Here is a 27,857-nt window from a genome sequence, read left to right on the forward strand (position 1 = left end):
TCACAAACATTTGCTCGATCTCTCTTAAAAAAACATCCATATTTTCCTCATTTGTTTAAAAAGGTCTTCCCAGAAACTTCTGCTCGATCTTTCTCTTTAAAAACACCCATAGGTTCCTCGTTCGTTCTGGGAAGGTAGCGCCATTGTTTCACAATAGACTCTACAATTGACCAATAATGTGGTCGTTTCTAACAAGGTGTGCTACATTGTCATTAGTAGTCTAGTAACTAGTGGGACAAGGGCTGCTGCTTTATCAAGTGGGAAACTGAATTTTGTTTATTGTATCATTTTTTTGAGTAAAAATTTGGCAACTTGGTTGTATCTCTATACTCGAATTTAGAAATTATATAATGAGAAAGTACCAACCATGCCAGAAGACTGTTTTCCATTCTCTCCCATCTTTAGTTTCTTCTCATAAATTCTTCCTTTTTCTAGTCTTCTTCGAGTATGAACTCAACAAACGCGGTAGTTATACACGTTCTCCTTAATCATTTCGCCATTTGTAGCTTGTATACATGATCTCTCTTACGTCGAACCACAAAAGAGGGAGCTGAGATTTAAAAATAAGAATGTCAAGAGTTCTTTATATTTTGATTCTTATTCATTTTTACTTCATCTCCATTTCTTTTAGCCAACCAAATTTCATAACTCATTTGTGTATAGACACATATGGTAACTATACAAACACTAGCACATACCACACCAATCTCAACACCTTCTTCACTTCGATATCATCCAAAACTCAAATCAACTCGCGCTACTATAACTTTTCAATTGGCAAGGACCCTGATCAAGTATATGGGGACGCGCTATGTGGAAGTGAACTATCCTTCCAAGATTGTTATACATGCCTCAATAACTCAATTAGTCTGCTTCCACGGCTCTGCCCTACACAAAAGGAAGCTTCTGGGTGGTACGATAATTGTATGCTACGCTATGCAAATCGTTCATCTGCATTGTCGAGCATGAGCTCAAGACAACCTGCCTACTACTTAACAAACTCCGCTAGTGTGCCTGATAATAACGCTAAAGACTTTGATGAGGTGCTGGGATCGCTATTGAACAAGATTCAAAATGAAGCTGCTTCTGGTGATTCTAGACTTAAGTATGCAACCGGAAATGGTACTTATGGAAGCTTGAAGAATGTTTATGCAGTTGCTCAATGTTCTCCGGATTTGTCATATCGAAACTGTTTTAATTGTCTTGGTGATAGTATTAATAATGTGCTTCCTAGTTGTTGCAATAACAGTATAGGAGCACGGGTTGTTGGATCTAATTGCGAAATAAGATACGAGCAGGATCTGTTTTACAACGTTACTAGTCCTCTTTCTCCTCCACCGTCGACAGCACCATCTCCTCCACCACCATCAGGTAAATGGGAAATACTACAAGTTTTTACTTTCAAAAATTAGAATTTTACATAATAAATTGGATTGCTAAACTATGTGCTTTCAAAGGGATATTCAGTCAGTAGATTAATATATATCTAGTAGTCAAACATGGGTTATGAAATCAATTCAACTCTTGCTATTTGTTCTATTATATTATTTTAGCTTAGCTAATTAAGCTTATCTTGTGAGAAAATTATATGTTACTTTCTAAGAATTAAAATAAGAACCTTGAGCATGTGGGAATCGAAGTGGTCAATGGACAATAAAATGAATAGGTACATATCACAAGAAGTCGAAAAAAATATACTTGTATATTTTTCTTATAGAAAAGTTTATGAAGCTCGCCAACTAGTCCTCTACTAATTAAAATTTCGAGATAAGTGCAAGTATAAATATAGTGATGGTGAAACTATTATATTAAGCTTTGATAGAATAATTAATTAGAACACGTCAATGTATACTTATTAGATGGAAGTCAAGAATAGCTTAGTAAATTAGAGCTTCCCTCTTGGTTATAGGGGGTTTTAGAATCGATTCTCATTACATGTCTGGCTTTTTAAACGCCAATAAATATATAAACGTATTGGATGGAATAATAAATCATATTTCAGCTACTTGATTGTCAACTTCATAATCTGCAGGAAATGGAAGCAACACGGCAATAACCACCGTACTTATCATAGTTCCGACAGTTGTATTAATTGCTGTTGCAATTGGCTTCATTTACTTGTATCGAAGAAGGAAGACAAGGAAAAATGTTGAAAGTTTAAGTAAGCAAAAGAATGTCTTCTCTATTTATAATCATTTATGGTACTTGTATATATCTTGATATAATAAAATGATGCTAATCCCTTGATTTTCTTAACCTTTAATCAAGATGATGAAAATGATGATGAAACCAGAAGTTATATGTCTCTGCAATATGGTTTTGACACCATTAGAGTGGCAACAGATAATTTCTCAGATGCTAATAAACTTGGTCGAGGTGGATTTGGTTTTGTTTACAAGGTACTTATAAGTTATAACATCGTAAACTTATAATTGAAAATACTAAGTATTATAAAAATTACATTGCAACGTTTTGCCCAAATTAAAAGCTTTCACATATTTGGTTGAGTGTTGCAACTTTTTTAAAGCAGAAGAATGAAGTTTTATTTGACTAAATTTTGTAGAATGGGGCATAACTGCATAAGTTATATGTGTATGTTTGTTTAAACCAGGGAAAGTTATCAAGTGGACAAGAAATCGCAGTGAAGAGACTGTCAAGGGATTCAGGACAAGGTGACGGCGAGTTTAAAACTGAAGTTATGTTAGTGGCTAAGCTTCAACACAGGAATCTTGTAAGGCTCCTTGGCTTCTGCTTAGAAAAAGAAGAAAGACTACTCATATATGAGTTTGTTCCCAACGCTAGCCTTGATCACTTCTTGTTTGGTATGATTTGACTTCTTTTTAAAGCATGAAATATGATGACATAAATTTATGAAACATGAATTGAACTTTATGATACCTCCTTGTGTGCAGATGTAAGCATGCGTTCTGTTTTAGATTGGCAAACCCGATACAAGATTATAATTGGCATAGCTCGAGGAATTCTTTACCTTCATGAAGATTCTCGACTAAGAATCATCCATCGTGACCTTAAAGCCAGCAACATTCTTCTAGATGAAGATATGGCTCCCAAGATTGCAGATTTTGGTATGGCAAGGTTATTTGGAGTTGACCAAACACAGGGAGATACCAGTAGAATCGTCGGTACCTAGTAAGTAAATCATGCTAATGAGGACATTTCCCTAGACTTTTAGTATGTGGTCATTATATTAAACATCTAAAAAATGACATCAAACTTTAATTTGCTTTGATATCACATATATATGATCATATGAACAAGCAAACCATGAAATATATCAAAGCCTAATGTCGTAATTAATCTCCTTTATGTAGTGGATATATGGCACCAGAATATGTTTTCCATGGATTTTTCTCCGTAAAATCAGATGTCTACAGCTTCGGCATACTAGTCCTAGAAGTTATTACAGGTCGAAAGAATTCTGGCTATCAAAATGGGGAATACACAGAGGACCTATTAAGCTTTGTAAGTGTTCAAGCATTCTTATATATCATCTTTTACTACGTCCTTAAAATTACTCACTTTTAAGGCAAGTTTCTATGTTACAAACTCTGTAATAGTGTCCTGTAACTAATCTATGTCCGATATATATTGTTGCTGAGCAGGTATGGAGAAATTGGAGGGAAGGTACAGCAATATCAGTCATTGATCCAACATTATCAACGGCGTCTAAAACTGATATAATAAGATGCATACACATGGGCTTGTTATGTGTTCAAGAAAGTGTAGATGACCGTCCCGCTATGTCCTCTGTCGTATTGATGCTTAGCAGCCGCTCGCTCTCATTGCCGGTTCCTTCTCATCCTTCATTTGTCAGTGTGAATGCGACTATGGACACTAACTCTGATAATCATAAGGAAAGACAATTAGTGAGTTTGTCCACAAATCAGGATTCCATCACTGATCTCCAACCACGTTAAACAGATTGTTTGTGAAGACGCAGTTTATCTCTTGGGGGATAAAAGTTCAGATTAAAATGATAGAGAAATTAAATTAGTGGTTAAGTTATTATTTTGTAAACACTTGTATAATCAAGATCACTTATATAATCAAGATCACTTATAATGTGAACCACGATTAGTGATGTGATTCATGATCTATTATTCAAGTATTGCAATGAAGGATAGTTTTGCAATAGCTAAATTAAAATTATAGCCATTATATTGAGTGAATCTTAACCCTCCAATTAATAAAGACAAACTTTTAAATAAAACGGATGTTCAGTAAATTACTGAACATCCGTTATAAAGTGACAATAAAATGTGCAAAAGTTACACTAAAATGCATAAAAGTTACCCTAACATATTTAAGAGTTATTTATGCTTCATTGATAAATTTGACAAAAGTGACACTAAATTTGACACTAAATCTGACAAAAGTGTACCCGATGTACAGTAAATTACTGAAAATCGGGTGTATACAAAAGTTTTCCATTAATAAAATTCATCTTATCTATTTATTGATTGACATATAAAAAAACCAATTATCAATAAGTTAAATTTAAATAATATGAAAATTAGATAATACACCCGGGTGCACCATGTTCATGGTGCACCCGGGTAAACAAAAAAGGCGGAAAGAACATATAATGTTTGATAAAGAACATACCTATGTTTGACAAAGAACATACCTTTAATATGTTCTTCGAGTGTGATCAGTGTGTTCTTTGAGTAAAATTATATGTTCTTTACATTATAACTTATGTTATTTAACATATGTTGATAAACATATTTTTTTTTTTTGGGTTTAACAATACAAAGTATGTTCTTTGAATTTGGCGTGTATGTTCTTTAAGGTCGTAATGACGTCCAAATTCTATTTTTATTATCATATGTCATATTTAAATTACTTTTATTATCATATATTCTTTGAGTTTGATTAGTGTGTTATTTAGGTATTAACTATATGTACTTTACAATATAAATTATGTTCTTTTAACATATGTTATTTTGAAATTTGATATTGAAATCTTAAATTATTTTTAATTGAAAATAATATTAGAGTAAAAAAAACTAAATTATTATGGGAAGTTGAATTTTTTTTTGGAGAGATAGAAAACTATTTTTTGGGGAAATGATATTTTTGGTAAGGATTTTTTAAGAGTTGATCAACATTGGCATGACTCGCTTCCCGACCCGATCCGGCCCGAAATAGGGTGGGTTTAGGCAAACCTAAAAATGCATTTTTAGTTAAAACTCGAACCGGGTTCGAAAAAGCCCAAAACCCGCTACTTTTCTACGGGTTTGGGCACGAGAAATTATGATATGGCCCGACCCTACTCGATTTTTTATCACCTCTAAATTTTTCCGTTAATAATGTGTAATTTTTCAGAAAATTTTATTAAGTTTTTATCTCGTTCTTTTTATTATATCTTTATGTTCTTCGATAATGCATGTTTTTGTCAAATACAAACATGTTATTTGTCAAATACATGTATGTTCTTTATGAAACACATGATGTTCTTTCCGCCTTTTTTTATTTATCCGGGTGTATGATGAGCATTTTACACCCGTGTGTATAAACCACGAATTAAAATAATACTTAACAAAAAAAAAAGAAAAATACGTAACATAAAAATTAAAATTATAAAACTTTTTCTCTCTTTAATTTTTTTTTTTTTTTTTGAAAAAATTATAGTATAGAGTAGGTTACAAAATATCCCAATCCAATTCATATTTCGAAGTTTTGATGTTCAAAGGTCAAAATTCCTTCCAATATATATATAATTAGTCAAAGTTTTGATGTTTATTAGTCAAAAGCTCTTAATCCATTGAATAAATTCAAAGTTTTGACGTTTGAAAAAGTCTTCATAATCCAATCCATGCATGGTGCAATATATATAAAGATTGTTATTTATACAAGTCAAAGGATAAAATAGCGGTATCCACTTAAAAAATCTAAAATAATGCCCTCGATTTTATTACTCTTTCAAAAGATTTGGCGTATTAAATTTGGAGCACCTAGTTATCGTGTGCATATAGATCTAGTATTTACCTGATGGAGGAGCCGACGGTGGAGGAGATGATGGACTCGACACGTCGTTGTAAAACAAATAATCCTCGTATCTTAACTTGCAACTCGGTCCAAGAATCTGCGCTCCTGTGTTATTAGTTGATCCACTAGGAATCTTTTCACTAATAAAATCCCCAAGACAATTAAAGCAGTTTCGTTGCGACAAATCTGGAGAACATTGAGCAAACGCATATATGCTACCAAAGCTTCCGTAACTATCATTTCCAGTTGCAAACTTAAGTCGAGAATCACCCTTCGAAGCATCATTTCGAAGCCTATTTAATAACGTTCCTAGAACTTGATTAAACTGGTTAACGTTATTAGTCACCTTTTTTGTACTCCTTAACGTTGATGAAGGTTGTTCTTCTTGGCTTCCCAATATTGTCCGATTTGCATAACGTAGCATACAATCGTCGTACCACCCGATAGCTTCCTTTTGTGTAATTGTGTTGGGCAGAGTCGTGGAAGCATGGTAATTGAGTTATTAAGACATTTGTAACAATCTTGGAACGTTACATCACCTCCACATAGCGCGATCCCATTAACTTGGTCAGGTTCCTCGCCGGTTGAGAAGTTATAGAAGCGGGAGTTGATTTGAGTGTTGGATGATATAGACGAGAAGAAGGTGTTGAGATTGGCTTCGTATATGCTATGTTGCTTTAGAGGAATACTACAAGAGGGGGGGGGGGGTGAATTGTAGTTTAAGAGAGTTGAGCTAACTTTTTGCGGAACTGAAAAATACTAAGCTACAGGAACTCAAAGTGAACACAGAGAGATTTTACGTGGAAAACCTCTTGGCCCTAACAAGAGGAAAAACCACGACCACTTGGGATTTTAGGAAAGATTCTCCACTATAACAGGGAAAACAACCTATTACAAGCTAAAGAATCAATCTTCAAGTTCCTCTATGAACTTGAAGTTCCCAGCAGCAAGTCCCACTACTTGCTGCTCTTCTCTTCTCTCTCTTTCTCTTCTAACTTCTCTTAGAGTTCACTCAAACTCCCAATTCCCAAATTACAACTCGATAATAAACTCTAGTGAAAGTAATTAAGAAAAACACTTAAGTGGAATGCGACTCTTGACTCGTTTATGAACAAGAAAGAAAGATAAAAGTATTTGAGCAAGATGAAGTTATCCAGAAAATAACTTCAATATTTATAGAAAAATATTGCTTAGAGAAAATGCCACACTTTCCACCACTCACACCACCACTGCTGCATATCAACGCCACTACTCTACACCACTTCCAAAACTTTTAATCGTGTCCTAAAAACCAGGGCACGTTGAGCGTTAAGGAAACAACATGTTCGTGAGTGGAGAAGACTAAATCAACAATCAGTTGCGCAAGCTTAGGAAGTTGGTTTTGCAAAAATATATTTTTCCGAAAATAAATTATCAGCTTAAAAGATAAAATCACAAAAGATTTTCTTAAACAAACTATCCTATTTTTAGCAAGTCAATACGTACTTATCCTTTTTCAAACGCATTCCACTTAGCATTAATCCAAATTATTTTTCATTTACATAGAATCTAAAATAGAAAAATACTTCAGACTTTATGCTTCTCTAAGAAGTCTCTGCTTCGAGTCTTCTTTCCTTAGCTTCTACTCCGAAACTCTAGTTCCTTCACAGGAACTCTTTAGCTGATCTCTTTGACTTTTTAGCTCCTTGTGTTCCTTTGCCTTGAGTGATTCTTGTAACTTATGAACAGACTACAAGACTAACAAAATACATTAGTCCACTTGTTTGACTTGTGTTATCATCAAAACATCAAGGGCAACAATATTCCCCCTTTTTTATGATGACAAACAAGGCAAACATATTAGAGCAAAAAATAAGCTAAGAGATCAAATAAACTACTGTAAAACAAAATAAAGGATGAAAAAGAATTTTTAGAAACATTTTTTATACCTTACTGAGAAGTAGAGAGATTTATACCTTACTGAGAAGCAGAGAGACACAAAACTTTGAGGCAGAGATGGATGATAAGTGTGTAAGTAGTTTGCCTGTATACTTTCCCCCTTTTGGCATTATCAAAAACATAATGTATATAGCAAATTATCTCAAACACAGCACCATAACATGGTCTAATGATAAGGCAGAGATCATATAAGCAATTCAAAGTAGAGAATATGTACAAAATATTGATAAAACATTCATCCAAAACCAATGATAAACATCGGCCAAAGGTGCATCAAATCCACAAGTTAAAAAAAACTAATAATCCCTGTTTTAGTTACAGACCCAAAAGAAAAACATTGTTCAGAAATAGCAAAAGAAACACAAAAGCAACATCATCATAGGCTAAGGAAACAGGAACAGGATCAGATTTCCTCTACAGTGAGGCCATCAAGCTTGGCTGCAATCTTCTCCACCACCTGCTTGATTGCTTCATCCCTTGCCTGAGCAACCTAAAGAAGTAGTGACTTTGCATTAGCAGCACAACCAGACACTGCTCTTTCTAGAGCATCCACCCTGCCTGTGTTGCTCTTGAGTTCTGAGATGGCAACTTTGAGCATATCCTTACGTTCCTGCAGCTCAATTGAAACTGCTTCATTGAGCATAGCTGTGGAGTGGATTTCTTCAAACTCTGTGTCCTTTGGTGCAGACTTAGGAGATACAGGAGGAGTAGGAACTTGAGCTTCTTTCCCAGCGTCCTGTTCCCCAAGATCAATGAGAACAGGCTCAAGCTCTTTTTCTTTCTTCTTTGACAGCCTCAGACTTTTCCTCTTCCTTCCCCCTGTCTCCAATACATCCTACTCCTGAACTTCAGTCTTTAACCCTTTCCCCCTCTCTCTCTTTTTCTCATTTGGCTTTCCGCCTTCAACAACTTTTGCTCCAGATGCTTCCCCCTCAACTTTTGCTTTCTCTTCTCCTTCTGAAACCGCAGGAAACACTTCTAAATATCCATAAACCACATGCAGACCTCTATTCTCAAGGAATGTTTTCTGAATATACTGGTTGTTCTGTAGGTGCAGGGGTCCACAATCAGTGAGGTCTATTTTAAAGCTTTCAAAGACGGTGGTGAGGAGGTTACCATACCCAATTTTCCAGTTTCTGGGTACGCAATGGGCTAGGTGCTGAATCATGATGGAAGGGAAGTTGATTTGGATTTTGTGTTCAAGGCAATACATGAAGATACAGTCAAGCTTGTTGGCTGAATCTCTTTTCTGGGTTCTTGGAACAATGTCATTGTGTACAATTTCGAATAGAAATTTTTGGAGAGGGGTAAAATTGTTGTGATTGACATAGGTGGCTTTAGGGTTTCCTTGGAAATGTTCAACAATTGACTCGATTGAGATGTTAGGAAGAGGTTTCTGCACAGAACCTTTGAAATACAACTCATAGCCAGCATTAGGAACTTCAAATAACTCCCCTAAATACTCTGCATCAAATTCAATCGATTTTCCTAACACTTTGCATGTAATTTTTCCTTTTTCACAAGAAAAGGACGCATGAAAGTCTTTCAAGGCAGCAGCATATAAAGGCTTATTAAAGCATTCACTCAAAAAATAAGTCCAACTTTGAAATTCAATTAGCTCAAGAAATTCATTGAACTTACTCGCTTTACACCATGGAAGGTTCAAGCTCAAACCAGATACGAAGTGTGTAGCATTGTCCTCAAGCCGCTTGATCGTTGATGTCTTATGCTTGTAGGAAACCCCCAATTCCTCGATCTCTTCTTCTTTGGGCTGTTGAACTGGTTCCTCTTCCATTTTTGCAGTCTTTGGTGACAGAGGATATTCAAGAAGAAGTTGATGGAGAGTTTATGAGGTTTTATCTGTGGTAATTTCTTGGATTTTGACAGCAGAGGTTTGTTCTGTGGCTAGGGTTTGGTTTTTTGGTGAGATGTCCATGGGTGAGTATGAGTGAGGCTCTTTGTAAGGGAGAGGTATAATTGATTTGAGCGGTGTAAATTTCTCTGAATTTCCCATCACCTTTTATACTAGAGTAATTGTGAGGTGTCGCTTCAGGATATAGGTTAGGTGAGGTGAATTATGATGATGCGTTACTTGCATTTATAGCCTTGGGTAAATAAAAAGATAATTCTAGAAGATGAAATGTATTTTACATGTAAAGGGATTAATTCAACAAAAGAAGATGAATATTGAATGTATCCATCAGATAAACCGTGTTTGATAAAATAAAAAATAAAAGAAAATTAAAGAAAATTATCAAAAACGATTAAATTTGTTGATTGGATAAACTTGTGAATATACAAATTAATGCACGGAACAAGTTAACATAGCTCATGCCATTAGTCAAGGATTTCAAGAATTATCATTCTTTTATGCACAACTTTGAACATACATGCTTAAATCACCTGCCATATCTATGTAATTAAACATATCATTTTTGTGTGAGATAAAATGTACATCAGTTTGGAGATTTTACCTGAGGGAACATCAAGGCTTTTTCCTTAACACAACTTAATCATTCCAAGCTCCATCCTCATCATCTCATGTCTTTCTCTTTTTAAAGGCTTAGTCAAAATATCAGCAATTTGGTTAGTCGTTTCACAAAATTCTAATTTTATTAAGCCTTTCTCAGCATTATCCTTTAGGAAGTGATGTCTAATATGAATATGCTTAACACGAGAGTGATGTACTGGATCTTTAGAGATACAGATTGCACTTGTGTTATCACAGAAAATGGGAATGCAATCAAATTTCATACCAAAGTCTCTGAGTTGTTGTTTTATCCACAACACTTGAGAGCAGCAAGTAGCAGCAGCTACATATTCTGCTTCAGCAGTAGATAAAGCTACAGTGTTCTGTTTCTTAGAACCCCATGAAACTAAGCATGGCCCTAGGAACTGGACCATACCTGATGTACTTTTTTGATTGACTAAGTCTCCTGCATAATCTGCATCTGCAAAACCTTTTAGTTCAAAAGAATCACTTCTAGGATAAAAGATACACAACTCATCAGTTCCTTTCAAGTATCTAAGTATCCTCTTTACAGCAGTTAGGTGAGATTCCTTAGGATTTGACTGAAACCTGGCACATAATCCAACACTGAATGCAATGTCAGGTCTACTAGCAGTTAAGTACAATAAGGAACCTATCATACCTCTGTACATCTTTTGATCCACACTAGTTCCTGTTGGATCATCATCCAGTCTTGTGCCTGTTCCCATGGGTGTGTGATTTGTTTTTGCTTGATCAAGGTTGTACCTTTTCAGTAGTTCCTTGATATACTTTTGTTGATGAATTGAGATTCCTTTCTCTGTCTGCTTGATTTGTAGACCAAGGAAGAAGTTCAATTCTCCCATCATGCTCATCTCAAATTCACCACTCATAAGATCAGCGAAGTACTTGCACAAGACATCGTTAGTTGCACCAAAAATAATATCATCCACATAGATTTTTACAACTAAAAGATCAGTTCCTTTTGATTTTAAAAACAAGGTTTTGTCAACTTTTTCTCTCTTAAAACCATTTTGCAAAAGGAAATTTGAGAGCCTTTCATACCAGGCTCTTGGGGCTTGCTTAAGACCATAAAGGGCTTTGTCAAGCTTAAACACATGATTAGGAAATTTTGGATTTTCAAAACCAGGAGGTTGTTCTACATATACATCCTCCATCAAGTAACCATTTAGAAAAGCAAATTTCACATCCATTTGGTAAAGTTTGAAACCCATGTAAGAAGCAAAAGCAATAAGTATTCTAATAGCTTCTAACCTAGCTACAGGAGCAAAGGTTTCTCCAAAATTAATACCTTCCTGTTGATTGTAGCCTTTTACAACTAAACGAGCTTTGTTCCTCACGATAGTTCCATATTCATCTAGCTTGTTCCTGAATACCCATTTGAGACCAATTACCTTCTTCTCTTTGGGTTTGACTTCAAGATATCAGACCTTGTTCCTTTCAAACTCGTTCAGTTCCTCTTGCATGGCTACAATCCAATCAGCATCTTCTAAGGCTTCCTGATGATTTCGAGGTTCTAGAATGGAGAGAAATGCATTAAATGCGCAAAAGTTCCTCATTTGTGATCTGGTCTAAGTTCCTCTGCCTATATCATTAATTATTAGATCGGTGGGATGAGATCCTTGATATTTGAAGGGCTTAGGCTGGAATTCTCTTGCCAGAACTCCAATTTGAGGCGTTTCCTGTTCCACATTTCTATCTTCTTCTTCAGCTTCATGATCCTCGAGGATTTTCTCTTCATTGGTCTAATCTTCATTTGTTTGAGCTTCTTGATTGTTTTCCTAAGGATTTTCCACAATCTCTTCATTTGGATCTCTTTGCTCTTCTCTGGTTTGCTTAGGATTTTCTTCTTCTTCATCCCTGTTTTTGATCAATCCAATTTCAAAATCATTGTTATCATGTTCCTGTAAATTCATAAAAGAGTTAGATTCATCAAATATGATATGAATGCTTTCTTCAACACACAAAGAATTCTTATTGTAAACTCTATAAGCTTTTCTGTTTGAGGCATAGCCAAGGAATATAGCCTCTTCACTTCTCTCATCGAACTTTCCCAAGTTCCTTTTTCCATTATTGTGAACAAAACACTTGCATCCAAAGGCTTTAAGATGAGAGATATTTGGCTTCCTCCCTTTAAACAGTTCATAGGGAGTCTTGTTAGTTATGGCTCTGATGGTTACTCTGTTAATTATGTAGCATGATGTGTTGACAGCTTCAGCCCAGAAGTTCCTTGGCAAGGAGCTTGCTATCAACATTGTTCTTGCCATATCCTCCAGTGTTCGATTCTTCCTTTCAACCACTCCATTCCGTTGAGGAGTCCTAGGAGCAGAGAAATTATGGTTCATACCTTGTTCCCTGCAAAACTCATCAAATTTTGAATTTTCAAACTCTGTACCATGGTCAGATCTTAGATGGATTATAGAAAATCCACTTGTTTTCTGCACATGTTTGGCAAATGCTACAAATTCATCAAAGGTCTCATCTTTACTTGTTAGAAAAATCACCCAAGTAAATCTAGAATAATCATCAACTATTACTAACACATATTTCTTGCCACTTCTACTTTGGACTCTCATGGGACCACACAAATCCATATGAATTAACTCCAATGGCTTAGTGGTACTGACCATCCTTTTAGATCTAAAGGAGCTTCGGACATGCTTTCCTTTTACACAGGCATCACAGATTTTATCATTCAGGAACTTGATAGAGGGTAATCCTACAACCAAGTCCTTTGACCCGAGTTTATCAATTAAAGCATATCTAGCATGTCCAAAGCGTTTGTGCCCAAGTAGAGAGTCATCTTCAATAACACTCAAGCATGTAAGGCTACTCTTTGAGATTGAGTCAAGGTCAACCACATAGGTATTTCCTCTTCTCGTTCCTTTTATTATAACCTTCCCTGATCTGTTATTGAAGATATGGCATTCATCATAAGTAAAGCTTACCGAATTTCTTCTATCACAAAATTGTGATATGCTGAGTAGATTGTGCATCAAACCCTCGACCAGGAACACATTTTCTATTGCATGGGAGGTTGACTTTCCAATTTTGCCTTTTGCAATAATTTCTCCTTTCTTGTTGTCTCCGAAAGTCACTGTTCCTCCTGAATAGGTCTCTAGTGAAAGAAATTTTGATTTGTCTCCAGTCATATGCTTTGAACAACCACTATCAAGATACCATAGGTTGTTCCCCTTCACTGGGACCTGCAAGAAAACTTAAGTGTTAGTTTCAGGAACCCCAAAATCCTTGGGTTCCTTTGATGTTGATGCGATATCAGTTTTCTTTACCCATACTTGCTTAACATTTCTTTTATCATGTTCCAATTTCTTTCTACAATCAGATTGTAAATGTTCTGTTTTTCCACAGAAAGTACAAACTTTGCTACTAGGTAGGTCTACATATTTTTTTATGTTTCCCTTTCCTTTTTGACTCATACCCAAGTCCTTCAGTTCTCTTGACTTGAGCATCCTTGATCCATTTGGGAGTAGCATTCGGATCAATGCTTCTATTCTTTCTACCCTGTAGTTCCTTTTCCAGTTTATCTTTGCCATTTTTTTAAATTCTCAAGATCTAGCTTGAGTTTTTCAAAATCAGCATTGAATTTCAACATGGAATCATTAGAGGAACTACTAGAACTAATATCAGCATTAACAAGTTTATACTGTGAAAGCTCGACATTTAACATGACATTTTCCTTTTTAACATTTTCAAGCATTTCAGACATAAGAAGATATATGTCATGTAGCTCTTCAAATCTGGTTTGAATGTCATTTCTTGCTTTTTCCAGCCAAGCACTATGATCTTTCCAGATTTGCAAAACCTTTTGACATTCGTTCCTTTGCATGCATTCATCACTCAGATTAATTTCCATTTCAACAATAAGATCAATAAAGCATCCTTGGATAGGGATCTAAGTTTAGCATTATCAAAGTTACTTTCACTTACCTCCTTTTCCAGTTCCTTGAGGTATGCACGCATGTCATCTAACTTCACCATCAAGCAAAGATTGGCAGTTTCCTCTTCAGGTTGATCTTCATCTTCCTCACTTTCAGAGTCTCCCCAAGCAGCAATCATTGCTTTCTTGACATCGGTTTTTGAGAAAGGAGTCTTGTATTTCTCTTTTCCTTGTTCTTTGAACTTCCTTTTTCCCTTCTCAATATCCCATTGAGGACAGTCTCTGATGAAGTGGTCAGTTGACCCACACTTGTGACATCCATAGTCTGGTTTGGAGTTAGAAGACTTCTTTTGAAAATTTCTGGAGTTCCTGACAAGCGCACATTAGGGCGCGCTTTAAGGCATATAAATGGGTGATTTTGGATGTATTTAGGCCCGTTTTGTTCGTTTATTGCCTTGTTACACTCGTTTCCTTCATATTACGTGCTACACGGGTTTCGGTCTGTTTTTGGTGTGTTAACAGGTATAGTTGACCAAGTTATGTCGAGTCCCGAACCATTGGTGCGTAATCAGGCTATTATCGATCCTATTCCACCAAGCTAAGACTTTGCTGCGGTTCTGAAGGCCTTGAAAGGCAAGTTAAGTAGCAGGCAAGGCAGAACAGTTCACAAATATGACACCTGTTCACTATTTTGCTCATAACTTTCGGTATACAAATGATATTGGAGTGATTCTAATTGCATTGGAAATTAGACTTGAAGAGCTTTCCAACGATATATTGCACGCCTCATACGGAGCTCTAGATAAGAAGTTGTGACTATTTTAAGAAGAACAAAGTGCCTGCAACCTTCCTGCCTATGCTTGCACGGCCGTGCCAGGCATTAGCACGGCCGTGCCAAATTCAGCACGGCCGTGCCATTTTCCAGATTCAGCACGGCCGTGCCAGGCATTAGCACGGCCGTGCCAAAATTGAATATATTGCGGATCAGCTACTGCCATGCTTGCACGGCCGTGCCACTTCTAGCACGGCCGTGCTGATTTACGAAGGGCATCCTGCGCAATTGCTTTCTAAATTAAATCATATATATATATATATATAACCCTATGGTGAGGGTTAAGAGAGAGATGGAGAGACAACTTTAGAGATAGTTTTTGAGAGCCTTTGTAGAGAGTTATTGGAGAACGTTCTTAGTATTAGAGATTCATTAGTTTTCTTAAAGATTATTCTAGCGATTTTAGTTTTCTTGGATTGATTTGAAGCAAGATTTGTGAAGATTCTTTGTATTATTCATTGACGACGGATATCAAAGTTCTGAACTTTTCCGTTGATTCGCATCAATACAATTGGTATTATTCATTCTTGTTTATTAATCAAGCTTTATTATTCCTTAATCAGAATTCATGTTTATATCTATTATGCTTTTGGAATTCATTATTGCTTTGATTATGAATATGTGTGAGTAGTCTCCTAGCTAGGGTTTCGGGATGAAACCCGGCCTAGGTAACCTATGTAATTGAGGATTGATTTTGATAAACGGATTGTGATTAAATTGATTATATGCGATTGCATGTTAATTCATTATAATAGGAGTAGCTAACCTAGAATCTTGAATTTGATTGCATGATATTCTTGATTTGAACAAGAGATTGTGAATTGAGTATTTCATTATTGAATGTGGTTTGATTATGTATCGAGTAATGTTAAGTGCATGAGAAATCCAAGCTTAGTATTGCCCGTTGTCTTCCTATCACATGATATTGATCAGACTTATAGTCTTTGCATATCCCGTTTGTCTCTGTGATTCCTTGTTGCTTAGTTACCAATGGTTAGGCGGATTCCCGTTCTCCCTAGTGTCTTAGTTTATTGATTTATTCCATCTTATTAGTAGTATTTTAGAACACCATTTTCCATTGATTTCGAACTAGCTTAGGTTTAAGATTGATTTGCAATTACTCTCGTTCCTCGTGGACCGAACCTTTATTTGCCATTGTACTTGGTTATAGGGTGTTCGTATAAGTATTGTTTGATTGAGAGTTAGATTGTAGCGACCGATTTAACCCCTGTCAAAATGGCGCCGTTGCCGGGGAGCGGTGTTTGTTAATTGCTTTTTGATTTCTTGAGTCTAGTTCATCATAAAAAAAAGCACAAAAAGATTTTTCCCTTTTGGCTACACTTGTAGCCCTGCTATTTAATTGGTTTGGTTAGTGTGTATGCGCAGGTCTAAACAGAGAGAATTAATACCCTTCGATCCAGAAATCGAAAGAACTTTGAAGAGCAATCGTAAATCTCGATTGACGTCATCAAACTCTCAAGGAAAGGAACACAACACACAACAGGTTCCAATGACAGACATACCGCGCCAACCTAATCGGCCAGCACCACGACCCCTTAAGGAGTTGGGAACTCCTGGGGCGTATAGAGCTTCAAGTGGGATTGCTCCACCCACTACTGAGGCCAATGATTTCGAGATCCGACCGGCTATGATCACCCTCTTCGAGAGAAGGCAGTTTAGCGGTGCCAAGCATGAGAGCCCTTTGGCTCATTTGAACGAATTTGAGAAGTACTGCAATACCATCAAGGTTAATGGGGTGAATCAAGAGTTCGTGAGATTGAAGCTTTTCCCCTTTTCACTTATTGGGAGAGCTCTCGAATGGTTAGAGAAGGAGGTGAAGCCGAACTCTCTACACACTTGGGATGATGTCACGACAGCATTCTTGGGAAGATTTTATTCCCAAAAGAAGACGACCGATGCTAGAGCTTTGATCCAGGGATTTCGGCAAAGGAGTGGGGAGTCAATCTACGAAGCATGGGAAAGGTACAAGGAGTACCAAAGAGAGTGCCCACACCACGGAATCCCAACATATCAAGTTTTACAGATTTTCTATGGAGGATTGAGTCCTCAAGGGAAGACCAGTTTGGATGCGGGAGCAGGTGGCCCCATTATGAACAAAACCGAAGAAGAAGTCATTGATATCATAGAAGATGTGGTACGACACCACATGGATTGGCAAGACGGCGAGCGAGATGCTGTGAACAAGAGTGGAGGAGCGGTCTATTCAGTGGACCACCTCAATGCCATTAGCAACCTGACATCACAAATTACGAACCTCGGGAAGGAGATGTCAGTGATTAAAGCCAAGCTCGATTCCGTGCCATTGCAAGATCTTCCCTCCCAATCTAAGGGGAGAGGTATGAATCCTAATCCTTCCGTTTCTAATATGCCTGTAGGATGTATTTTCTGTGAAAACTGTGGGTCTTATGATCATTATACTAATGCTTGTAATTTTGATCCCTCATATGATCCTAATAATAATGATGGTAATAGATATAATAATGAACAGGTCAATGCTATGTCTTATGATAACGGACCTAGGAATGACAATAATAGATATCTGCCACCTAATCAAAGAGGGAACAATTATAATCAGGGAGGTAATGATTTTGATTATCAAAACCAGTGGGGAAATAGGGGCAAAAGGGACCAAAATTCCCAAGGACCCTATAATCAACATGGTGGTTTTGGAAATCAAAACCAATACCAACAGGGTAATCAAATGAATCATAATTCCCAAGGGCAATTCAATCAAGGGGGAAACGGCATTAATAACAGGGGAAACTGGAATAATAATAAGGGGTACTCTAATAAAAATCCCCAACAATCTAATGTGCGTGGTTCCCGAGCTACAAATGATAATTATTATGCTCAAGGACCACCACAGAGATCTAGCTTGGAGGAAATGATGGAGTCCCAGGCCAAAATGTTCAACACTTTTATGTCCACCACTGATAAAAAGTTTAGTGAAGTGATGACACATAATAAGATGCTTGAAACCCAGATTTCTCAGTTGGCTAGTGCTAGAAAAGATAGGGTTGGAGTTTCAAAACTACCGCCTCAAGGTATTGACCCTAAAAACTCTGTAAATGCTATCACCACTAGGAGTGGAAAGACATTGAGGGGGAGCGATGAAGTAGTACCCCCTAGGAGTCAACCTGTGACTCCACCTATCACTGATAATGTTGTAGGAAGTGAGGATGAGAGGACCAGAGAAAAAGATAAAATTAATGAGGTCCCAAAGGAACAGGTGGGAGCACAAACCAATGAACCCGACTTATTACATAGACTCCCCTACCCCCAAAAATATGTGAGACATAAGCTAGATGCCCAATTCGGGAAGTTTTTAGAGACCTTGAGAGAAGTCCACCTTTCTATACCATTCACTGATGCTATCAAGCAAATGCCTAACTATGCTAGGTTTTTAAAAGATATATTGAGTGGTAGAAGAAACTGTGAAGGGGTAGAAACTATTAACCTCACTAAACACTGTAGTGCTATAATAATGAACAAAATGCCTCCTAAGTTAGGAGATCCGGGTAGCTTTTCAATCCCTTGTGCTATAAACAAAATGAATATTGATAATGCTTTGTGTGATCTTGGAGCTAGTGTTAGTCTCATGCCATATTCTTTTTATCAACGATTAAATATAGGAGAACTTCTTCCCACTAACATATCCCTTCAATTAGCCGATCGATCGATCAAATTTCCAAAGGGTAAAGTGGAAGATGTTCCCCTAAGGGTGGGGAAGTTTGTCATACCTGTTGACTTTGTGGTCCTAGATATGGATGAGGATGTTCATATACCTATAATTCTAGGACGTCCTTTCCTAGCTACTTCGGGGGCCCTTATTGATGTAAAGGGTGCCAAGATTTCATTGAAAGTAGGAAAGGAGGTTTTAGATTTTGATTTAAATAAAACTATGAAATATCCTTGTTCTAATTCTGATAATTGCATGATGGTTGACACTGTTGATTCCATTGTCTCTGATATGCGTAACGAATTATTCTATACTAATCATGATTTTGAGTTGAATGAGAACAAGGAAAACAGGGACATGGAGGAGAAATTTCTAGATGCATTAGATGTGGCCACTGCAAAGGAGGCTAATGAAGCACCAAAGGTAAAGCTTAAACCCCTTCCAACACATCAAGGAAGGGTTTCCCCTGTGTTTGTAGTACCTAAGAAAAGGGCGGTGACTATTGTCAAGAATAAGAATGGTGAGCTTATCTCCACTGCAATGGCAAGTATTGATTATGGGTAACCTGTAATCCATGTGTTGCGTCAAGCTAATGACGTTAAAGAAGCGCTTCCGGGAGGCAACCCGAGACCTAGTCAATGAGGTACTTTTCTCTTTCCCTTTTTGCCTTCTAGGTAGTCTCTCGATGCCTGACATTGAGGACAATGTCTATACTAGCTTGGGGGGGGGGTGAATGGTTTCCTTGTTGATTTTCCCTTGTTTTTCTTCATATTCCTATAAAAAAATAAAAAAAACGAGTTTCTTTTGGTTTCGTTTTGGTTTGTTTCTATCTAACCTGTGCAGATATGAAGACTCATGGAGGTAGCATTAGGAGCTTCGCCGCATCTCATGTTGTCTTAGTGTGTTTTCAAGAAGCATTTGGTGAAATCTTTCCCTTTTTCCTTTAGTTTTTTTTGTTTTTGTGTGCTTAGGATAGTTTAGTTTAGGAAGAAGTTGAATGGTTCGAGGATGTTTGATCGGTTCTAAAGAACCTGGGATCATTGATGTTGATATCAATTGATCACTTGTTTGTCGATTGGGATTATTATGTGATTTTCATGCCTCTTTATGAGCCATTTAGCTTGTTTAGATTACTTAGTTGTTTATATATGTGTGCAATATAGGAAAAGCTTCTGTTATGAGAATGTGTAGTCTAGTTTATATGATTTGCCTCATAGTCTTTTCCTATATTTTTGGATCGTGATAAACTTGTCTAATTGCATAAACTTTTGGAATAATGCTCATATTTGGATTCGAAACGTGAATGAATGTGTGTGGAATATCTATTTCTACTTAAGCCAGTGATGAATACACAGTTTGAGTCTATTGTTGATCAATGTAGACGATTCTAGGCGAAGGTAGTTGGTTAAAACACTTTTGTCATGTGAAACTCTATGCCTTTGGGCTGTGGTAAGATGGAGTCGCTTCCCATTTGTGGATTTGATCCCCTTAATTGGTAGTTGATTTGTTTTTGAATCCCGTGAGGTTTTATTGTTCTAGCCTTCATCATTCTTCTTGAGTGGCATATTTGGATCCTTGATTACGCATGTTTCGATCTTTGTGTTGACTTGTAGCTCCCAAGACCGACTTGACACTTTTAAGGGAGGAAGAGGGCACCTTTTTCATTTTTCTTATTCTTGTTCCTTTTGTTTTGTTACAAATTAATTTTCTTTTTACATCATCTTACTTGCTAACCATGTTGAGCCTTTAATTCCATTCTTGGTTACCCATGTTACAAACCCGATGGCCAATGTTTTACCAACCCTTAGTTGTGAAGCGTTTACCTCGCAAGGTTTGTTTGAGCTTATTGGGTATAAATCAAGAATAATGATCGATAATTGGTTTGAGCAAGTTTGAAAGTGAGCTTAATTGTAAAGATGTAATATGAAAATTTGTTTTTGAAAAAAAAGAAGAAAAAAAAGAAAAGAAAATCAAAATAAAAAAAAAAGGAGAAAAGCCGTCCGAATTGTGAAAAAGGGCGAAGACATATGAATAAAAGCTTTGAAGTTTGAAAAAGGTGATTTGAGTGTGTATAACATAGAGAGTTTGGGATGTGTAAAAGTGTGATCAATGTTTATTGTGGAATGTGAATTGCATCTCTTGAGCTTTGTTTTTGAGAATCGTGATTCTTGCGCTTCATTTAGGATTTAACTCCACTTTTTGAATTGTTTTCACCACCTTACCCATTGCCAATACATTACAACCTTGTAAGACCCTTAGACTTTAGAGGTGTTCGGTTTTCAAACGGTGGAGGGAGATACCTTTCAACCCTATGGAAAGATTATGCGTAATCGAGATGTCGGGATACCTTTGTTATTTCCTCAAAATATCACTTTTTCTGGTTCCTTCGAGGGATCACGAGGGGCCAATTAGGGTGGTGATTTGAAGCAAAAGGGGAGGACGTGGCCGGTTTGGTTAGGTTTAGAAGGAAGCATGACTTATTTGTTCTCTATGCTTGGTTTAGGTTTTGTTTGCATTTTGATCAATGATACCTTGGATTGTGTGTCTCGTTGCTTGTTTGAGTGAGTTTTCATTCCGTGCATGGTTGTTCTAAGTAGGATCCATTGACTTCATTCCATGCTAAATTGGATTTATATGTAATGGCAATAGTTTATTTGATCCTGTGTGTGTGTGTATCCCTTAGTTTTGCTCGAGGACTAGAAAAAGTGTAGCTTGGGGGATTTTGACAAGCGCACATTAGGGCGCGCTTTAAGGCATATAAATGGGTGATTTTGGATGTATTTAGGCCCGTTTTGGTCGTTTATTGCCTTGTTACACTCGTTTCCTTCATATTACGTGCTTCACGGGTTTCGGTCTGTTTTTGGTGTGTTAACAGGTATAGTTGACCAAGTTATGTCGAGTCCCGAACCATTGGTGCGTAATCAGGCTATTATCGATCCTAGTCCACCAAGCTAAGACTTTGCTGCGGTTCTGAAGGCCTTGAAAGGCAAGTTAAGTAGCAGGCAAGGCAGAACAGTTCACAAATATGACACCTGTTCACTATTTTGCTCATAACTTTCGGTATACAAATTATATTGGAGTGATTCCAATTGCATTGGAAAGTAGACTTGAAGAGCTTTCCAACGATATATTGCACGCCTCAAACGGAGCTCTAGATAAGAAGTTGTGACTATTTTAAGAAGAACAAAGTGCCTGCAACCTTCCTGCCTATTTTTGCACGGCCGTGCCAGGCATAAGCACGGCCGTGCCAGGCATTAGCACGGCCGTGCCAAATTCAGCACGGCCGTGCCAAATTCAGCACGGCCGTGCCATTTTCCAGATTCAGCACGGCCGTGCCAGGCATTAGCACGGCCGTGCCAGGCATTAGCACGGCCGTGCCAAATTCAGCACGGCCGTGCCAAAATTGAATATATTGCGGATCAGCTACTGCCATGATTGCACGGCCGTGCCACTTCTAGCACGGTCGTGCTGATTTACGAAGGGCATCCTGCGCAATTGCTTTCTAAATTAAATCATATATATATATATATATAACCCTATGGTGAGGGTTAAGAGAGAGATGGAGAGACAACTTTAGAGATAGTTTTTGAGAGCCTTTGTAGAGAGTTATTGGAGAACGTTCTTAGTATTAGAGATTCATTAGTTTTCTTAAAGATTATTCTAGCGATTTTAGTTTTCTTGGATTGATTTGAAGCAAGATTTGTGAAGATTCTTTGTATTATTCATTGACGACGGATATCAAAGTTCTGAACTTTTCCGTTGATTCGCATCAATACAATTGGTATTATTCATTCTTGTTTATTAATCAAGCTTTATTATTCCTTAATCAGAATTCATGTTTATATCTATTATGCTTTTGGAATTCATTATTGCTTTGATTATGAATATGTGTGAGTAGTCTCCTAGCTAGGGTTTCGGGATGAAACCCGGCCTAGGTAACCTATGTAATTGAGGATTGATTTTGATAAACGGATTGTGATTAAATTGATTATATGCGATTGCATGTTAATTCATTATAATAGGAGTAGCTAACCTAGAATCTTGAATTTGATTGCATGATATTCTTGATTTGAACAAGAGATTGTGAATTGAGTATTTCATTATTGAATGTGGTTTGATTATGTATCGAGTAATGTTAAGTGCATGAGAAATCCAAGCTTAGTATTGCCCGTTGTCTTCCTATCACATGATATTGATCAGACTTATAGTCTTTGCATATCCCGTTTGTCTCTGTGATTCCTTGTTGCTTAGTTACCAATGGTTAGGCGGATTCCCGTTCTCCCTAGTGTCTTAGTTTATTGATTTATTCCATCTTATTAGTAGTATTTTAGAACACCATTTTCCATTGATTTCGAACTAGCTTAGGTTTAAGATTGATTTGCAATTACTCTCGTTCCTCGTGGACCGAACCTTTATTTGCCATTGTACTTGGTTATAGGGTGTTCGTATAAGTATTGTTTGATTGAAAGTTAGATTGTAGCGATCGATTTAACCCCCGTCAGTTCCGTCCGTTTCGATTGAACATCCTCTTGAATCTCCTGACTAGCATTGCTGCTTCTTCTTCATCTACTTCTGATTCCTCCTGGTCAGCTTTCAGTGCCAGCCTTTTGTTCTTGATTCCTTCACTGTTACTGGTTCCTAGATGAATCTCATGTGTCATGAGGGAACCAGCAAGTTGTTCAATGTTGAACGCTGTGAAGTCCTTTGTTTCCTGAAGGGCTGTCACCTTAGCTCTCCAACGCTCGTCTTGAGGAAGACTTCTTAATTAGCACCTTTCTGACCTGCTCATCAGTAGGAATTTTTCTACCAAGAGAAACTAGTTCATTAATAATGTTAGTGAATCTAGTAAGCATCTCCTGGATAGACTCTTTGGGTTGCATCTCAATACGTTCATACTTAGACATGAGTAAATCGATTTTAGAACGTTTCACTTCATTAGTTCCTTTATGAGTTACTTGAAGGAGATCCCAAATTTCCTTTGCGTTCTTGCACCCCATAACACGATTGTGTTCATGTGGTCCAAGTCCACTATGAAGCAGTTTTACAGCCATTGCATTGATTTCCATTTTATCAAAATCTTCTTTCTCATATTCAGACATTGGTTTAGGAATTACCTCATTTTGAGCATTGGTTTTGGTTACCTCAAAGTCTCCTACTTCGATTACTCTCCAGACCTGATAATTCGCTTCTTTGATGAGGATTTTCATTCTGTTCTTCCAATAGGTATAGAATTTCCCATTAAACATAGGAGGTCGTTGTGTAGAGTACCCTTCTTCAAGCTTTTCATGAGTATTCATCTTGTGCCAAGATTCTCCTCTTCAGGGTGTCCTGATTTCGAGAGGATTAGGCTCTGATACCAATTGTTGCTTTAAAGGAATACTAAAAGAGAGGGGGTGAATTGTAGATTAAGAGAGTTGAGCTAACTTTTTGCGGAATTGAAAAATACTAAGCTACAGGAACTCAAAGTGAACACAGAGAGATTTTATGTGGAAAACCTCTTGGCCCTAACAAGAGGAAAAACCACGACCACTTGGGATTTTAGGAAAGATTCTCCACTATAACAGGGCAAACAACCTATTACAAGCTAAAGAATCAATCTTCAAGTTCCTCTATGAACTTGAAGTTCCCAGCAGCAAGTCCCACTACTTGCTGCTCTTCTCTTCTTTCTCTTTCTCTTCTAACTTCTCTTAGAGTTCACTCAAACTCCCAATTCCCAAATTACAACTCGATAATAAACTCTAGTGAAAGTAATTAAGAAAAACACTTAAGTGGAATGCGACTCTTGACTCGTTTATGAACAAGAAAGAAAGATAAAAGTATTTGAGCAAGATGAAGTTATCCAGAAAATAACTTCAATATTTATAGAAAAATATTGCTTAGAGAAAACGCCACACTTTCCACCACTCACACCACCACTGCTGCATATCAATTCCACTACTCTACACCACTTCCAAAACTTATAATCGTGTCCTAAAAACCAGGGCACGTTGATCCTTAAGGAAACAACATGTTCGTGAGTGGAGAAGACTAAATCAACAATCAGTTGCGCAAGCTTAGGAAGTTGGTTTTGCAAAAATGTATTTTTCCGAAAATAAATTATCAGCTTAAAAGATAAAATCACAAAAGATTTTCTTAAACAAACTATCCTATTTTTTAGCAAGTCAATACGTACTTATCCTTTTTCAAACGCATTCCACTTAGCATTAATCCAAATTATTTTTCATTTACATAAAATCTAAAATAGAAAAATACTTCAAACTTTATGCTTCTCTAAGAAGTCTCTGCTTCGAGTCTTCTTTCCTTAGCTTCTGCTCCGAAGCTCTAGTTCCTTCACAGGAACTCTTTAGCTGATCTCTTTGACTATTTAGCTCCTTGAGTTCCTTTGCCTTGAGTGATTCCTGTAACTTATGAACAGACTACAAGACTGACAAAATACATTAGTCCACTTGTTTGACTTGTGTTATCATCAAAACATCAAGGGCAACATGCTAGTACTTGTGTAATTGCAGTAGGTGTCTATGCAATAATGTGCAATAAAATTTTGCTGGCTAATTACGATGGAAATAAAATGAAATTGAATAAGAATATGAATATAATGAACAACTTTAGGCATTCTTATTTCTTACTCTTTTATTTTCTATATCACATTACAAAGTTTAGAATTAACGAAAATATATATATGCACATTAGATGAAGTTAGACGGTTCTACATGTATTAGGTGTAGACACTGGCGTGTTTGGAATTAATCTACAAGACATTTATTGAACTTAGAAAAGTAAAATGCTACAAGTATGTACTACATATAAAAGTGTAAAAGTCAAAAGAGAGGTAGACAGTGTGTTGACTAGTAATTGCCTTGGCATGGCACGTGGAATGTCAATGCCTTTTATTTACAACCCCCTGTATATTGAAATACGTGCACCTAGGCTAGGTTTTTTTAATTTAAATTTTTTTTGCTCATTTAAATATTTTACAATGATCTAGTAATATTAAATGAGTAGAAAATATCCTAAGGTGTTATTTCTTGCACCTGTTTGTAGATAAACTTTTTTAAATGATACGTAAGTCATGTTTTCACCTCATACAATATTTAATTGAAAGACTATACTCTACTCCGTCTTAATTGTTAGTGTATGCGTCTTGTAACTATTTTAAAATATAAATTAATCCTTAACCTGTGTATCCTTCAAAACTTGTGTAATTTTTTTTGTACAAAAAGAATAATAAAAGTTTTAATCCTTACAATTATGTAAAATGTAGTATACGAGCGTATGACTTTCTACCCAATATCACAACTCACTTTGCTGATGGAATACTCCGTATTATATTCATCTGTACTTTTAACTTTATTTATTTATTTTTTGAAACAACTAAACTTTAATTATTATTCAGTAGTTAGTAATTATTAATTAACTAATATGGAGTAATATTAATTATTGATATGAGCTGAGAAGAAAAATTTAGCTCAAAAGAATAGGGCCTAAGAAACCAAATTTCAATGATATATGGTTTCTTATGTTTGTTGCCACTATTATGGTACGAAATTTGTATTGTAGAGAGTCTAGAGACAATAAACTTATTCTTTCATCATTATTGACACCTCGATGATGGAAAGCAGAAGCCGCTAAAATTTAAGTTTAAGAAAAATTTAACAATTTATTAGCGTATGAGATAATCCTCATACATATATATAGGTGAAGTACAAATTTATTTGCATAGATCCATTTTTTTTACCATGGTTTTCGTCTCCCAAACAAGAAATAGATCTAGAATCATACTGCAACAGCAATAACAAACAGAAATGTTGAGACTGTGATTAGGGTGGCAGTCTTCCCCGTGTTGCTTACCTTTCCTACAAAATCAAGTCGAAAATTAGCATAATTCAATTCTTTCGTTAGTAATACTTGCACCAATATGACTTTTGTACTCCGTATTATTTATACTTTGTATATATATTTCATATACTTCGTAGCATTCCAAGATAAAATATAATTTAAAGGATAATTTCATATACTTCGCAGCATTCTCCTACTATAAGGTATACACAAACATTTAAAAAATTCAATGTACAATAAAATATTGTACATTCGCTATAAATTTACTTTAAAATGAAAAAAAAAATTACTTTTTAATGAATGAAAGTTACTCAGTATATATAAGGAAAATGAAAGTTATTTATGCTTTATCGATAAAAGTTATTCCATAAAAGTTACCCTAAATTCAATAAAAGTTACCCCGATATACAGTAAAATTAGGCCACAAGAATTAACTTACCACTAGAGTGGGTGAATTCATCTGTTGGTGATGGTATTGGTGGTTCTGATGGTTGCGAGGATGGTGGTGCGGGAAGTGTTGACATATCGAAAAAAGGATGAACATCGTATTCAGCATAGCAGCTAGGCTGCAAAACCCTTCCAAATTGACTCACCGTAAATTTTCCAATAGCATCAACCAAGCACAAATTACAATCACTTGCGCTCAAGTCAGGTGTACACTGTCCCAACCCATATATAGTCCGAAACTTAGAAACTTTCACTAAATCTGTGGCAAATTTCTTCTGTTTCCCTCCATCAGCAGCTCTCACCGCGATCACGTTGTTCATCATGTTGTACATAAGCTCCATGAACCGGGTAGCATTACCCGTAGTATTTATGTTTCCATTGTACCACATAATCACCGCCCACGAATCATCCATCGTGTTAAAAAATGACTTGTTAGAGTACCTAACCATACACTCGTCGTACCATATAATTGCTTCTTTTCGGTTAGGACAGTAAAGGTTAGGGAGGTCCGTGGTGGTGGCCGTGGTAACACAATCTTGACACGAGCTGATATTCTGGTCTCCGCGACAAAGGAAGGGGCCATAAACAGCCTCGATGGTGTCTTTAGCATTCTCGCCGTTGCCTGAAACTGCTTGGTGAAAGCCGGTGGGGTTGGTCGAATTGGAAGAGAGAAAACGGAAGAGGG

General features: G+C 36.6%; 1 protein-coding gene and 1 pseudogene across 1 annotated transcript; one reads left to right on the forward strand and one right to left on the reverse strand.

Annotated features, from left to right (window-relative positions):
- Nucleotides 1-257: 257 nt before the first annotated feature.
- Nucleotides 258-4,092, forward strand: LOC110693428 (putative receptor-like protein kinase At4g00960). Its single transcript, XM_021870545.1, has 7 exons — nt 258-1,371; nt 2,033-2,161; nt 2,269-2,399; nt 2,612-2,822; nt 2,913-3,150; nt 3,333-3,483; nt 3,624-4,092. Exons 1-7 carry the CDS (start codon nt 570-572, stop codon nt 3,936-3,938), a joined length of 1,977 nt encoding a protein of 658 aa, XP_021726237.1. The 5' UTR covers nt 258-569; the 3' UTR covers nt 3,939-4,092.
- Nucleotides 4,093-6,001: 1,909 nt separating this feature from the next.
- Nucleotides 6,002-27,585, reverse strand: LOC110693350 (annotated as a pseudogene).
- Nucleotides 27,586-27,857: the final 272 nt, after the last annotated feature.

This window comes from Chenopodium quinoa, unplaced genomic scaffold (genome assembly GCF_001683475.1).
Source record: "Chenopodium quinoa cultivar QQ74 unplaced genomic scaffold, ASM168347v1, whole genome shotgun sequence".
NCBI classification, from domain to species: Eukaryota; Viridiplantae; Streptophyta; class Magnoliopsida; order Caryophyllales; family Amaranthaceae; genus Chenopodium; species Chenopodium quinoa.